General features: G+C 59.2%; 1 protein-coding gene across 1 annotated transcript in view; it reads right to left on the bottom strand.

Moving 5' to 3' along the window:
- The window catches only part of ITGAL (integrin subunit alpha L), a 38,051-nt gene that overhangs the window by 205 nt on the left and 23,215 nt on the right, over positions 1-14,631 (bottom strand). The window contains exons 18-30 of the mRNA XM_062180074.1: positions 14,334-14,423; positions 10,129-10,182; positions 9,973-10,046; positions 9,589-9,730; positions 8,722-8,832; positions 8,512-8,591; positions 8,344-8,430; positions 6,932-7,007; positions 3,622-3,735; positions 3,357-3,413; positions 3,143-3,241; positions 2,693-2,788; positions 1,740-1,850 (exon numbers count right to left, since the gene is read on the bottom strand). Of these exons, the coding sequence (XP_062036058.1) occupies positions 1,740-1,850; positions 2,693-2,788; positions 3,143-3,241; positions 3,357-3,413; positions 3,622-3,735; positions 6,932-7,007; positions 8,344-8,430; positions 8,512-8,591; positions 8,722-8,832; positions 9,589-9,730; positions 9,973-10,046; positions 10,129-10,182; positions 14,334-14,423 (1,191 nt within the window). The remainder of the gene's footprint in view (positions 1-1,739; positions 1,851-2,692; positions 2,789-3,142; positions 3,242-3,356; positions 3,414-3,621; positions 3,736-6,931; positions 7,008-8,343; positions 8,431-8,511; positions 8,592-8,721; positions 8,833-9,588; positions 9,731-9,972; positions 10,047-10,128; positions 10,183-14,333; positions 14,424-14,631) is intronic.

The following is a 14,631-nucleotide window of genomic DNA, read 5'->3' as shown; positions in this document are numbered from 1 at the left end:
CGGGGCGAGCTGGGAAACCCAACCCTGGGCACACTGGGGGCTTTGTCTGAACGCTCACTCTTCTTTCCTTTTCAGATTCATTTACTTCTTTGCAGTCAGCATTCTGGCACAACGGATTAAGCTGCCACCTATAGTGCCAGCATCCCATATGGGCGCCGGTACGAGTCCCAGCTGCTCCACTTCCCATCCAGCTCTCTGCTATGCCTGGGAAAGCAGTAGAAGATGGCCCAAGTCCCTGGGCCCCTGCACCCGTGTGGGAGACCTGGAAGAAGCTCCTGGCTCCGGATTGGTGCAGCTCCGGCCCTTTCGGCCAATTGAGGAGTGAACCAGTGGATGGAGACCTCTCTCTCTCTCTCTCTCTCTCTCTCTCTCTCTCTCTCCCCCCTCCTCTCTCTGTGTAACTCTGACTTTCAAATAAATAAATAAATCTTTTAAAAAAGAAAGTGGAACGCTGACTAAAAACTTACAAGATCGGTGTCTTTAAAAGAAAGAAAAAAGGACAAGTGTGCAAAGATGACTCAGGAGAGCCTTTTCTTGTCATTTAGTTTGAAACAGATGCAAATTAGAGGTCATCTGAATGTTCCATAAAAGAGGGGGACCTGGACAGTGGAACACTAGCCGGCTGCAGCTGTCTGTGCTCAGACTGGGAGACGTGGAGGTACACTGGTAGGGGCCGGCGTTGTGGCACAGCGGGTGAAGCCGCCGCCTGCAGCATCCGTATCCCATAAGGGAGTGCCAGTCTCCCCATCCAGCTTCCTGCTGATGTGCCTGGGAAGGCAGCGGTTGATGGCCCAAGACTTGGGCCCCTGATACCCATGTAAGAAGCAGAGAGAGAGAGAGCACTAGCGCTTCCATCTACTGGTTTACTCCTCAGATGCCCACAAATGCCCAGAGATGCAGCCAAGACAAAGCCAGGAGCTGTGTATTCAATACAGTTCTCCTCCATGGGTGGCAGGGACCCAGCTACTTTTTTTTTTTTTTAAGATTTATTTATTTACTTGAAAGTCAGAGTTACACAGAGAGAGAAGGAGAGCCAGAGAGAGAGAGAGAGAGACAGAGGTCTTCCATCCGCTAGTTCACTTTCCATTTGGTCATATGGTCTTCGATTTGGGGGCAGGGGCCCAAGGACTCGGACCATCTTCTACTGCTTTTCCAGGCCATAGCAGAGAGCTGGATTGGAAGTGGAGTAGCCGGGACTAGAACCGGCGCCCATATGGGATGCCAGCACTGCAGGCAGGGGCTTTACCCACTGTACCACAGCGCGCCAGCCCTGGGCCCTGATTACTTGACCTATCACTTGCTGCTTCAAGGTATGCGATAGCAGGAAGCTAGAAGGAAGTGGAGCTGGGACTGGAACCTAGGACGCAGACGTGGGATGTGGGTGCCCCTAGTGGCGACTTCATCATTGCACCAAGCGCTTGCCCCCCACCCCCCACCCCCCACCCCCACCTCTCCCTTTAGACTGTGAGGCCCGCAAAGGGCAAGGGACCAACCAGAACTGTGGCGAGCGCCTCTGTGTCCAGGGCCGGGTACCAGGCCTCAGCACCGGGGAGCCCTCCAAATGTGGGTGGTTCCTGCACCCGGCCCTGGTGCTGTGGGACCCTGGGAAAGTCAAGCTGGCCCTTTGAGCCTCTGCAGCCTGCTATGTAGCGGGTGGGGACAGGTGGAGCCCCCCCCAGTGTCAGGGCTCCCTGGTCCCGCCGACCCCCTCCCGGGGTGCCTCCCCCGGGGCCTCACACCTTGTAGAGCGCCAGGAAGATCAGCAGCAGCAGCAGCAGCCCCCCGACACCGCTCAGCACATACAGGTGGACCATCTCCTTCTCGAACACCACGTCCACCTTCATGAGGACCTGGGAGGGCGGGGAAGAAGCCACCTGAGGGGGCCTGTGCCCTCACCCAGGCTCCGCCTCCTCTCACCTGTCTGGACTGTGTCCCTCCTTTGGGTCCTACGCTGCAGCCACGTGACCAGCATGCACCCTGGTCCCACCCTCTGCCTTCCGGGGCTCCCCAGCTCAGCAGCGCACTCAAAGCCTCCCAGGCTCTGGCTCCCCCAGCCCAAGACTCCTCTTCCTCGCTTGTGCCCCGGCCTGCCAGCCACAGCGGACTCCCGCTTCTCATACCTGCCCTGCCCATTCGCAACCCTGGGCCTCTCTGTACCCTCCGACTGCTGGGTTGGGAAGCTATCATCGACTCCTGCTCTGGGAGTTTTTATTTTTAACTGGGGAGGCAGGCAGAGAAAGAGAGCAAGCTCCCGTCTGCTGGTTCGCTACCTAAATGCCCGCAACAGCCAGGGCAGGGCCAGCCCGTAAGCCAGGAGCTGGGCACTCCATCCAAGTCTCCCATGTGGGTGGCAGGGAGCCAACTCCTTGAGCCGTCAGCCGCCTCCCAGGGTGAGCATTAGTAGCAAGCTGGAGTCAGGACGGGACAGGAGCGGGGCCCTGAGCCCAGGTACTCCGGTGTGGGACACGGGGGACCCAAGTGCTCAGCTTGCGCCATCGTCTGACCACACCCAGGCAGCCCTGACCGCCCCCCAGGGCTTCTCCTCAGCAGGTGCACTGGCCTGGCCGGGAGGAGGAGCTTCTGACTTGTGCTGAGCCCCACCCATCGCCCCTCTCGCTCTGCCCTGGGCGCCCCTCCCGCCCCCCTGTCCGCCCGAGGCCCATCTCCGGGGCTTCTGCGAAGGCCAAGGTACCTGGGCCGTTGAGGAGTTGCTGCCGTAGAGGTGGAAGTGTTTACTGCTGTTAAAGGAGATGGAGAGGGAGCTGCAGAGGTGCCACATGGAGGAAGCCTGCGGGCGGGGAGGGGCACGAGGAGGCGTCAGGACCGGCAGGAAGGGGCAGAGGAGGGCGGGTCCCAGCTGGTGGGTGGCCCACCCGACTCCAGCCTCTGCGGTGGAAACCAAGCTTCCCCATACAGAGCCCCCAGGACCCACCCGCAGCTGGGCATTCTAAACACAGCATGGCTCTCCGGGTAACTAACGGGGAAACCTTCGAGCTGGCAAAGAAAAATGGAGGGAAACTCCTCTGGGGGCAGTAGGGGCGGGGCGGGGTGGGGTAGGGGGAGGTCCCACCGAGCACCACCCCCCAACCCCCCAGCACTCAGGCCCCCGTCCATGTCCATCAGCGTCAGGAGCAGGTGCTACCTCAATTTCGCCCACCAGCTCCACAGTCCCGAGCACTTCGACCAGGAGCTCCTGCTTGAAGATGAATGGGCAGCGAAACTGGGCTCTGGGGAGACAGGGCTGCCCGGGACGGGGGGCGGCGGAAGGAACGCAGGCGATCAGAGAGGCTGTTCTGCCCCCCGCCCACCCACCCCCACCGCGCCATCCTCGCCCTGCCCGGCCCCGGTGCCCTCACCTGAGCCGCGCTGGGCACCCTCTTCAGATCCTCACGCTGGCAAGTGACAGGAGGCTCCTAGCAGAGGGTGTGTGTGTGTGCTGAGTTAGCAGTGGGGGGCTTCCCCACGCTAGATAAGACCTCACCATCATAGTCCTCCCCCCATCAGCCCAGTCCCATGCCCAGCTCCGCCCTCTTACCCACCAGACACCCCAGACCACCCCCTCCTAGCCCCACGCCCCACCCCCGGGCCGTGGTATCCCCGCCTCCTCTGGGCTGCACCCACCGTCTGCACAGACCACTTGTACGTAATGGGTTCCTCGCCGTGGGGCACCGGCACCCCCACCAGGGCCTCCAGTATGGGCATGCTGTGCTGGTGCAGGGAGGGCGGGACCCGCACCTGGGATGGAGGCAGGGTCTGAGTGCATGGCCAGGCCGCCACCCCGCGCCAGTGCAGCCCACGCCTCTCCCCGTCCTCACTGGCAGGGGCCCCGGGGATCTGCTCCCCGCGAGCTGGTGCGTGCTGATGCGTGATGACGGACCACACCTGAGCCCTCCTCAATGGGAAAACCTCACCCTCCTGCTCCGCTGTCACCACTGAAGGTTTGGCTGGCTCCCCACGGCCAGGGCAGCTCCACCCTCCTATGTCCACCCAGCATCTGCCTGCAGGACGGCCGGGGATCTGCCTGTGCCTCTGAATCTGGCCTTGACCGTGAACTTCCTGAGCACGGGAGCTGCGGCTTCTGCCACCTCCAACTTCCCAGCCCGTAACAGGCCCAAACAGCAAATGCCCAAGTGACACTTGAACAGGATGGATACAACGAGTATTCCTACAGAGCAGGTTGGGAAAGACTCACTTTGAAAACCGCACTGAATTAGGAGACATCTCCAGACCACTTTTTTTTGTATAAAAAGGAATACAGAGGAAGGTGACGTAGGAGTGGCACCAAGGACAGCTCGGGGCGGACAAGCGGGCAGATCCATGTTCAACTAGAGGGGTTTTACTGCTTATGCACGGCACAGACATTCGTAGGGGGCAACACACCAGGGAAATCCAAAAGGCCCAATATCAGAGGCAGCGTTTGAATTTAACCGTGAAAGATTATTTTAAAGAGAAATCTATGTTTATTTGGGGGAAGAGGTGGGGGAGAGAGAGAGAGAGAGAATATGCCTCATCCTTTGGGTCACTCCCCCACGTGCCCACAATAGCTGGAATTAGGTGAGGTGGAAGCCAAGACCCAGGAGCCCCATCCAGGTCTCCCGTGTGGGTGGCAGGGACCCAAGGACTTGAGCCGTCACCTGCTGCTTCCCAGGCTGCACGAGAGCAGGAAGCTGAGCCAGGACTACAGCCCGGGTTCTCCGACAAAGGTTCCTGGCATCTGACAGGTGGAACCTTAACCAACACACCAAACACCTGCCCCTACCCTCACCTTTTTTTTTTTTTTTTTTATAGGCAGAGTTAGATAGTGAGAGAGAGACAGAGAGAAAGGTCTTCCTTCCGTTGGTTCACCCCCCAAATGGCCACTACAGCCAGCGTGCTACACTGATCCGAAGCCAGGAGCCAGGTGCTTCTCCTGGTCTCCCATGCGGGTGCAGGGCCCAAGCACTTGGGCCATCCTCCACTGCACTCCCAGGCCACAGCAGAGAGCTGGACTGGAGGAGGAGCAACTGGGACTAGAACCCGGTGCCCATATGGGATGCCGGTGCCGCAGTTGGAGGATTAACCAAGTAAGCCGCGGCGCCGGCACCTACCCTTACCTTTTAATCTCATTTTTCCCGGGCCGGCGCCGTGGCTCAACAGGGCTAATCCTCTGCCTGTGGCGCCGGCACACGGGGTTCTAGTCCCAGTCAGGGCACCAGATTCTGTCCCAGTTGCCCCTCTTCCAGGCCAGCTCTCTGCTGTGGCCCGGGAGGGCAGTGGAGGATGGCCCAAGTGCTTGGGCCCTGCACCCCATGGGAGACCAGGAGAAGCACCTGGCTCTTGGCTTCGGATCAGCGCGGTGCGCCAGCCGCAGCGGCCATTGGAGGGTGAACCAACGGCAAAGGAAGACCTTTCTCTCTGTCTCTCTCTCTCTCTCACTGTCCCTTCTGCCTGTCAAAAAAAAAAAAAAAATCTCATTCTTCCCATGGACTTTTTGAAGTACTCATAAACTACATATTATAGTTACCCTCCAAAATAAAACAAAAATGCTCTGGGGTTTGGCCCAGTGGCTATGTTGAAGCACCTAGGTCCTTTGCCCAGCTCTGGCTCCTAATTCTGGCTTTCTGCTCTCTCCAGCAGTGAAGACGGCTCAAATAATTGGCTTTGGGGCTGCCTGCAGTGCCGGCATCCCATATGGCCGCTGGTTTGAGTCCCAGCTGCTCCACTTCTGATCCAGCTCTCTGCTATGGCCTGGGAAAGCAGTAGAAGATGGCCCAAGTCCTTGGGCCCCTGCACCCATGTGGGAGACCCTGAGGAAGCTCCTGGCTCCTGGCTTTGGATCAGCTCAGCTCCGGCTGTTGCAGCCAATTGGAGAGTGAACCAGTGGACGGAAGACCTCTCTCTCTCTCTCTCTCTCTCCTCTGACTTTCAAATAAATAAATAAATCTTAAAAAAAGAAATATTGTCTAAAATGGCATGGCAATGCCTGGGGCTAGAGGGTCTTATGGACCAGTGTGAGAATGATGGGGCCCGCATGGGTAAGGCACAGGTGTAGGTCCCAGGTTTGCCGCCTGGGAAAACTGTCTGGTTTTATTGCTGGCACAGCACCTACCCAAGTACCTCAACTCCAACTTGGCTCATGATATGTTTGAATAAGACCCTAGCCTCTGGGGCTGGCGCTGTGGCATAGCTGGTAGTGCCGCCACCTGCAGTGCCAGCATCCCATAATGGGCACTGGTTCCTGTCCCAGCTGCTCCACTTCCAATCCAGCTCCCTGCCAATGGCCTAGGAAAAGTAGCAGAAGATGGACCAAGTGCTTGGGTGCCTGCCACTCACATAGGAGACCTGGAGGAAGTTCCTGGCTTTGGTCTGGCCCAGCCCTGGCCATTGTAGCCTTTTGGGGAGTGAATCAGTGGATGGGAGATCTCTCTCTCTCTCTCTCTCTCTCTCTCTCCCTCTCTCCCTCTCTCTGCAACTCTGCCTTTCAAATAAATAAGTAAATATTTTTATTATTTATTCATTTGAAAGGCAGAGTTACACAGAGAGAGGAGAGGCAGAGAGAGAGAGAGAGAGGTCTTCCATCTGCTGGTTCACTCCCCAACTGGCCGCAGGGGCCGGAGCTGGGCCGATCCAAAGCCAGGAGCCAGGAACTTCTTCAGGGTCTCCCACGTGGGTGCAGGGACCCAAGGACTTGCGCCATCTTCTGCTGTTTTCTCAGGCCACAGCAGAGAGCTGGATGGGAAGTGTCTTTGTCTTCAAGTTCTGTGCTTCTGTGGGCCCACAGGTGCTAGCAGCTGGGGTAGACACTGTGCACCTGTGCAGGACAACAGAGCCAGGTGGCAGCTAGGCCCGCAGGAGGTAAGGACACTGTCTCACTGGCACAGCATCTCTCGACCCCAGGCTGGAGCCGAATGCGCGTGGGATCCATGTGGATCCTTCTCCCGGGGGTTCATACCTGGTACGTGTGCCTGACATGATGGATCTTGGGGCCTTTGGGGGTGAAACTGACATAGAGCGTGGAGTTTTCCTGCCTGTGGAGAGAAGAGCAAAGATGGGAAGTAGATGAGGTGGCGACGTGGCCTCAGGCTGCCTCCGAGGTGCCGGGGCTGTGCCAGGGACCACACGAGCGCCATCTGAATCAATTCTTGCCAGGAACGGCCTCTTGTCTTCCTTGGGAAACGAAGGCTCCCCCAAAAGTGCCAGGGCTGGAGGTTAGGGCCCAGGCCTCGGCCTCCCCACCGTGCGCCACCTCCCCAGAATCTCCATGCCTGCTGGGCCCTGCACAGGTGACCACACCAGCGCTGGACTCCCTGCCCCACCCCTGGCTCCAACTCCTCACCCAGGTCGGCCTGGTTGGCATTTATGTGCAGCGGCACTGGAGACGCAACCTCAGACCCTGGCCCTGTTCTGATCTCAGTGAGCCGGCTTGAAAAAGCACCTGTACACCTCTCATCTCCTTTTCTATAAATGAGAAAATCCAGGGGCCGGCGCTGTGGCATAGAAGGTTAAGTCTCTGCCTGCAACGCTGGCATCCCATATGGGCGCCGGTTCGAGTCCCAGCTGCTCTACTTCTGATCCAGCTCTCTGCTATGGCCTGGGAAAGCAGTGGAAGATGGCCCAAGTGCTTGGGCCCCTGCATCCATGTCAGAGACCTGGAAGAAGCTCCTGGCTTTGGATTGGCCCAGCCCTGGCCATTGTGGCCAACTGGGGAGTGAACTGACGTATGGAAGATTGATCTCTCTCTCTCTCTCTCTCTCACTCTGCCTTTCAAATAAATAAATAAATCTTAGGCCTGGCGCCAGCACCCCAGGTTCTAATCCCGGTTGGGGCGCTGGATTCTGTCCTGGTTACACCTCTTCCAGTCCAGCTCTCTGCTGTGGCCCAGCAAGGCAGTGGAGGATGGCCCAGGTCCTTGGGCCCTGCACCCACATGGGAGACCAGGAGAAGCACCTGGCTTCTGGCTTCAGATTGGCGCAGCGCGCCGGCCATAGTAGCCATTTGGGGGGTGAACCAATGGAAGGAAGACCTCTCTCTCTGTCTCTCTCCCTCTCACTGTCTAACTCTGCCTGTCAAAAAAAAAAAAAAAAAAAGGTAAGGGTAGGGGCAGGGGAAGCCAGCAGCCACACCGTGCAGCGTGGACCCAGGGCCAGCTCATGATATGCTTTCTCTGCCCGGAAACGCTGACCTGGCAAAGGGCTCCCTCTGCACACCATTGGAAACCACTGAGGGACGTGGCTGGAATCGGATCTGATCACCCTGTGTGGGTGGGTGAGTGGGGTTCTGGGAGAAAAAGGGGGCTTGGAAGGAGAGCCAGGGAGGCAGGGTGGGGCCCTGGGTGGGAGCAGAGGGCGGGGTTGGGGGACTCACTCCTCGATGAGGATGTTGACGGGGTACAGGACTGGGATGCTGGTCGTGGCCGAGTTATCCTCCAGGAGGCTCGAGTCCTCGTTGTGACTGCATTGGGGAGAGGAGGAGCCGGGTTGGGAGGAGGACCAGGCCCAGAGGGGTGGGCAGGGCCTGCCCGGGCTGGCTCACCATTTCACTTGGGCGTACAGCTCCATCAGGTCTTCCCAGGAGCTGTTCAGCATCGTGTTGAACATTACCTGGATGACAACCTGGCAGGGGAACGCACCGGGCACGAGACTTGTCGGGGTAGGCGGTGGTGGTAGGGTAGCCTCTTCCCCGTCATCAATCCCCGGCTCCCCTCTGCAGAGCGCCGAGCCCCCAGCCCCCAGGTGCACTCACCGAGCTGCCCGCTCTAAAGATGGGAGAGCTCACGTTGCAAGACAGGATCTTGGTCAGGAGCTCGGGCTCCCCCGGGAGCTCCTCGCAGCTCACAGGTATCTGGCTGTGCGGCTGGCAGTGAGCAAAGAGCACAGGACATCACGGTGGGCAAGGCCAAGGCCAAGGGCCGCCTCCCCCAGGGCTCTGCCCCTGTCAGGCTGTGTTCTCTCTCTGTCTCTCTGTCTCTCTCTGCCTCTTCTCTCTGTGTGTAACTCTGCCTTTCAAATTTATAAATAAATCTTTAAAAAAAATTCCAGGGAAAAATAAATAAATGGAACAACTGAGGTCATCCTTGAAAAAACAGTTTGGTTACCTCTAGGCAGGAAGCGAATGGATCTTGGTGAACCAAGTGCATTTTAAAAAAATGATTGATTTATTTATTTAATAAATAAATGTGCTGCCTCCCAGGCACATTAGCAGGGAGCTGGATGGGAAGTGGAGCAGCTGGGACTGGAACTAGCGCTCCAGTATGGGAGCTGGGAGTCCCAAGCGGTGGCTTAACCTGCTGCACCACAAGCCCCACCCTCACCAAGTGCATCCTGTTCACACACCCCTTGTCATGCGGTCCTCAGACTAGCCCGGCGGCTGCCTCCAGCCTCATTATTGATTGTGGAACCCAAGGCTCAAAGAGAGTAAAACTTGTCCCCCAGATCACGTGGGAACCGGCCATGACCCCCCAGGCCCCACCTCCACCCCACAGGTGCACAGCAGCTGCTGCCGCCCACGCATGCGCGCTAGGCTGTGCACGCTGCCGGGGCTCAGAGCGAGCCGGCGGCGGCGGCGGAGGCGCAGGCGGCAGCCGCTCTCTCGGTCGCCGCTCAGGCTCACCTGGAGCGCCTCCACCTTGCGGAAGGAAAGCCCCTGGGGGAAGCGCAGGTCCAGCTGCACCCAGTACGCATCCTCTCCGGGGTTCCTCAGGCTCAGCTCCACCGAGAGGCTGGCCGAGGGCGTCAGGCGCAGGACGCTGGACCTGGCGGGGAGACCAGGGCAGAGTTACCGGGCCGGCGATGGAGGACGCAGGCTCCCGCCCATCCTGCCGGGGCTGCAGGGGACTCATGTTTCTCCGACAAGGCCACCGAGGCCCAGGGAGGGAGGTGGCGGCCCCAGGGGACCCATCTGGCCAGGGCCAGGGAAGCGGCTTTGGACCCAGAAGACGCTGGGGGCTGCCCAGGACAACAGCGCGGAGCAGGTGGCCGGGGCGGCCTCGCAGACCTGGCGGTGGGGAAGGACAGCCCCAGGTTGGCCTCGCATTTCTTGTCCTCCCCGCAGTTCTTCTCAAAAGGGATCTGGAAGAACACGCAGCACAGATGAGGAGCCGCAGGCCCCAGGCCCCGCCCTGCCCAGGCCCCCAGACCCCGGCCCTCTTACCTCCTTGGTCTCTGAGTGCGGCGAGGGTCTCAGGATGGGCTGCCTGTCCTTGCCCTGCAGTGCACAGAGCGGGTGATGGTGGGTGGGGGGGTTAGGTAACACAGCAGAGGGCTGCGAGGCGGGGGCTGGGGGGGCTCGGCTGGGCCACCTCCTTCTGCCGCAGCCCCAGCCTTGTAACGCGACCCCCTCTGTGGCGCAGCTCCTCAGTGTCAGGCCAGGCTCAGGGTGCCCCAGCCCCCGCCCTGGACAGGAGATCAGGGCTGCGACAAAGCAGTTGCAGGGTCTCACCCCCACGGGGCGCCTGGCTGCGCAGCCACGGACTCACCTGCTGGTGCCTGGATCTTCCCCGTGGCGCTCCTCCGTGCACCCCAGCGCCCCCAGCACAGCTGCCCGGCTCTGGCCAGATCAAGGCCAAGGCTTCCACACCTTTACTGGTGGCCAGGACCCACGCTGGGGCGCTGGCTGTACACCAGAGAACATGATGGACCCTCTGCCTCCCTCCCACTCCCCCACCCGTGGTGGGAGGAACGACCCGGCATTCCCAACCGAGTGGGTACTTCACAGGACGAGTACAGGGCACACCAGGACTCCTACCCCAGGCGTGGGGGTCAGGGGAGCTTCCAGAGGGAAAGGCGTCCCCCCTGAAGTCTAATGGGGGAGCAGGAGTGCAGGGCCAGAGGCAGGAGCAAGGACATGCCTCTCCGGTTCCGCGGAGGCCATGTTTGGGGGTTGGACGTTCAGGCTGAGGCTATAATGGGGCCCTGGACAATTCTGGAGATGATCCGAGGCACCTTCTAGAAAGACTCCAGCCTCCTCCTCCCCCTCCAGGCCGCCTACCGGGCAGCCTACAGACTCTTCCTTGATGGGCTGGGGTCCTCATTGCTTTGCTTGCCACCGGCTCTGACTCAGAGGGTCCCCAGCAGCCAGGGCCCGGGCCTCAGGCTTGCTCGGCTGTCTTTCTGCCAGAAGCTAAGTCCCTCCCTTGAACTTGACACTGATATGGAGAACCAAGGCAGGGAGTTGGCCAGAAACAGGTGAGCTGGGATTTTTGCCAGTCCTGCATGGTAACCTTATCCCTTCACCTGTCAATCTAATTACGCCCACCTTCCCAGGAAGCACCTGTGTCTTATCTGGGTCCAGGACCAGGGAGAAGCCACTATGTCGCGTAGAAGTTAAACTCCATGCGGAGGTGCCATAAAAATCCCAGAATGCTTCAGGTAGGCTAAGACCCAACCCCACCTATTTGTTTATCCAATGCAGGCACTGCCCCTACAGACTGATAATGGGGGAGGGGCTCTCTTTTGCCTTTGACCAGGCTCTTGCTGGCCACCCCCCCTCCAGCCAAGTCTCTGGCCCACTCAGGATGGCTCTCTGTGGGGGGCGGCCCCCCACTCACACACAAATGTGTGTTTTCTCTCTCTCTCCCTTTTAAGCAAATCCTGGCACTGTATGAACCTGGAGTAACGATTCAGACACCCCGGGGGCCCCCACGCCCTGCAAACTTCCCTCCACCTCCTTGAAGCCTGTTCATGTTGTAAGAACCAACTGCGTTTCCTCCAGAAACCTTTTTTTTTTTTTTTTTTTTGGACAGGCAGCAGAGTGGACAGAGAGAGAGACAGAGAGAAAGGTCTTCCTTTGCCGTTGGTTCACCCTCCAATGGCCGCCGCGGCTGGCACGCTGCAGCCGGTGCATCACGCTGATCCGAAGCCAGGAGCCAGATGCTTCTCCTGGTCTCCCATGGGGTGCAGGGCCCAAGCACTTGGGCCATCCTCCACTGCACTCCCTGGCCACAGCAGAGAGCTGGCCTGGAAGAGGGGCAACCGGGACAGAATCCGGCGCCCGACAGGGACTAGAACCCGGTGTGCTGGCGCTGCAAGGCAGAGGATTAGCCTAGTGAGCCGCGGCGCTGGCCAAGAAACCATTTTTTAACAGAGGATGGAGAGCAAGGGGACAGAGGGGAGCCCAGGCCTTGGGCTCCAGCAGGGGGTAAGCAAACTGTGGCTGGAAGGTCAAATGCAGTCCCACCAGTTCTGTAGAGAGGGGGCTCCTGGCCACACCCACCGCTGCCCTCCTGCGCAGGGCTGCTTTGCCTGGCCCAGGGAGCCGAGCAGTTGGAGCAGAAACTGCGTGGCCTGCAAAGCCCAAGACGCCTAGCGTTTGGCCTCTTCCAGGAAGTCTGCCGGCCCCTGATCTACACTCACACAATCAGCGCTGCCACTCCAGCTTGGAGCCGCTGCCTCGTCTCTGTCCGTGCGCAGCTGAGTTGATCCCACTGGACCAACCTTGCCCTTGCCAAGAATGGACCCAGTTGCCCCCCTGGGTGGGTGACTCACAGCCCCCACGACCACCCCACTGCACCCAACAGCTCGCCTTCACTGCACAGCTCCGTTGCCTCCAGGGCTCCCTGTCTCGTGGTGGCAACATTCGCCCAGATCCGAGTCAGAAATGGGCGCCATCACCTGCCTCTTCCGACTCTCCCTAAGGTCGTCCCCCTCTCACTGCCCACAGCCCTGGTTCAGCCTTGGGCCACCCCTCAAGGCGATCAGCAGAACAAGCTTCCATCCCTCCAGGATCCCCACCTTGCAACCCAGCTTTCTTGTGGGGGCGGGAACCGGCCCGTGCAGCACCTCCGTGGCCGTGGAGATGGCCACCCCACCTTCCCCTGATCCTCCCGCCTGGCTGGTCCCACGCCAGGGCCTCGGTTGTCCCCACGTAGGCACGCATCGGGTGCGTGTTAGACCCAAGCCTGCTCCGAGGGATTGGTGCAGGAGTATGACCGAGGGCCAGCACGTAACAGAGAGAAGGAAGCTCGCTCTCTTCTACTTGGGATTGCCATGGGATGAAGGCAATGCCTGATGGTGATACCAACGCGGGGATAGTCTAGAAGTCAGGCTGCTGGTGCCTTGTTGGCTCCTGGATACAGACGTGTGGCGCCAGGCCACCTCCAGCCTGTGCAGAATCAACAGATGGATTCCTTTCTTGCTTACTTAAGGCAGAAGTGCATTGAGTTTCTGACCCTTGCAACCCCCCCCAAAAAAAAAAATCCCATGTGTACATAACGCCCTCCTTCCACTGCACGCATGCCTTTAGGGGCTCCCAGCGTCCTCAGGGAGAAAGGCCAATTCCCGGAGTCCATCTGGAGGGGGCGCGCAGGCCAGCTGACCCTCCCGCCGTGGCCTCTGCCGTCGCGAGTCTGGCTTCCTTCTGAAAGCCCGCCTCCCCTCCACCCAGGTTCCCTCTGTGGGAAAGCTTTGCAGACCGCTCCCAATCTCTGGCATGGACGTGGCCGCCCGGGAAGCTGGCGTCCCCAGAGGGGACCCTGAGCGCCGGAAGGGCAGGGGCCACACTTATGTATCTCCCTGAGCAGAGCAAGAGCTCATGCAGCTTTGCTCAGGTGCCGTGATGAGCTCCAGGGATCTGGGCTTTCTTTTTAGGAGTCATCGCCGTTGTCTCCCGATCTCGCCAGAGTGCGGGGCTGGCGGGGACACCCTCCATGCTTCCGGAAGCCACAGGAGAAGCAGCCACGGTGCAGGAGCGAGAGGTGTTCAGTTCTGAAGGAGGCATCCGAGTCTGGGGACTTGTCTAACAGACGGGGGAGCGGCGCTGCAGAGGCCTGGACTGGCGGTCCTGGTTCTGCCCAGCAGACCTGGTCACCACCAGGGAGCATCCCGGGAGGCAGCCACGGACATCAGGCGGTTGGTTTGGGTGGGGAGTGTGTGATCCGGGAGACTGCGGCAGACACTGCTTCTCCCCTTTTACAGGGCAGTAGCACCCCACTGCGGTTCTGAGGGAGCCGCCTGCCCCTATTGAATACCCACGAGGTAATGTGATGGGCTGTCCCTCCACCAGGCCCGGCCTGCGCCTCAAGCTGGCCTTCTGATGTTCCCTGCCTGCAGTTTGCCTCTTGAGCGGTGTCAGAGGCCTGATGAGGTCGGGAGCCTCCGTCCAGCACGGACCGGAGCAGATGCACTGAGCGAGAAGAGCCCCCCACTCCTGTCGTCTCTTGGGGACCCCCAGAGCCAGCACCCTGGCTCCCCTTCCTTCCACACTTGGTTTTCAAATTTCTCGCAAGTGCAGACTTTCATAAACGCTGGTCCTGCTTAAGGAAGCCATGTTTGGTTTCTGTTGCTTAGGACCAAAGACCGATGTATTTTATAGTCACTTCCAATTTTCCCCATCGGCTCCCCCAGCCAATCTGTTCTTACCGTCCTTTGGTCCCTGGATGTCCCGTCTTCCTCCCAAAGAGAGAAATTCAAGGAGACATTGATGGGGGAGATGAGGTCTTGGATGCATACCTGGGGGTGACAAGAGCATAGCTTACGAGTCTAATCTCTGCTACAATCCTGATTAAGCACATACCTTGTCTGCATTTTACAAGTGATGTAATTCTAGTAGTTACTTGGCTTAGACTTTGCCAGTACTGAACATGTTTTACAACTAACAAGTACGTGAAAATATATTTCCCTCATCAGGGTATTCACGTGTTTCTCAGCACAAGGATCA

The sequence above is a fragment of the Lepus europaeus genome, chromosome 21 (genome assembly GCF_033115175.1).
Source record: "Lepus europaeus isolate LE1 chromosome 21, mLepTim1.pri, whole genome shotgun sequence".
NCBI classification, from domain to species: Eukaryota; Metazoa; Chordata; class Mammalia; order Lagomorpha; family Leporidae; genus Lepus; species Lepus europaeus.
The sequence above is the reverse complement of the archived record's forward strand: the minus strand, read 5'-3'. Positions and strand labels throughout refer to the sequence as shown.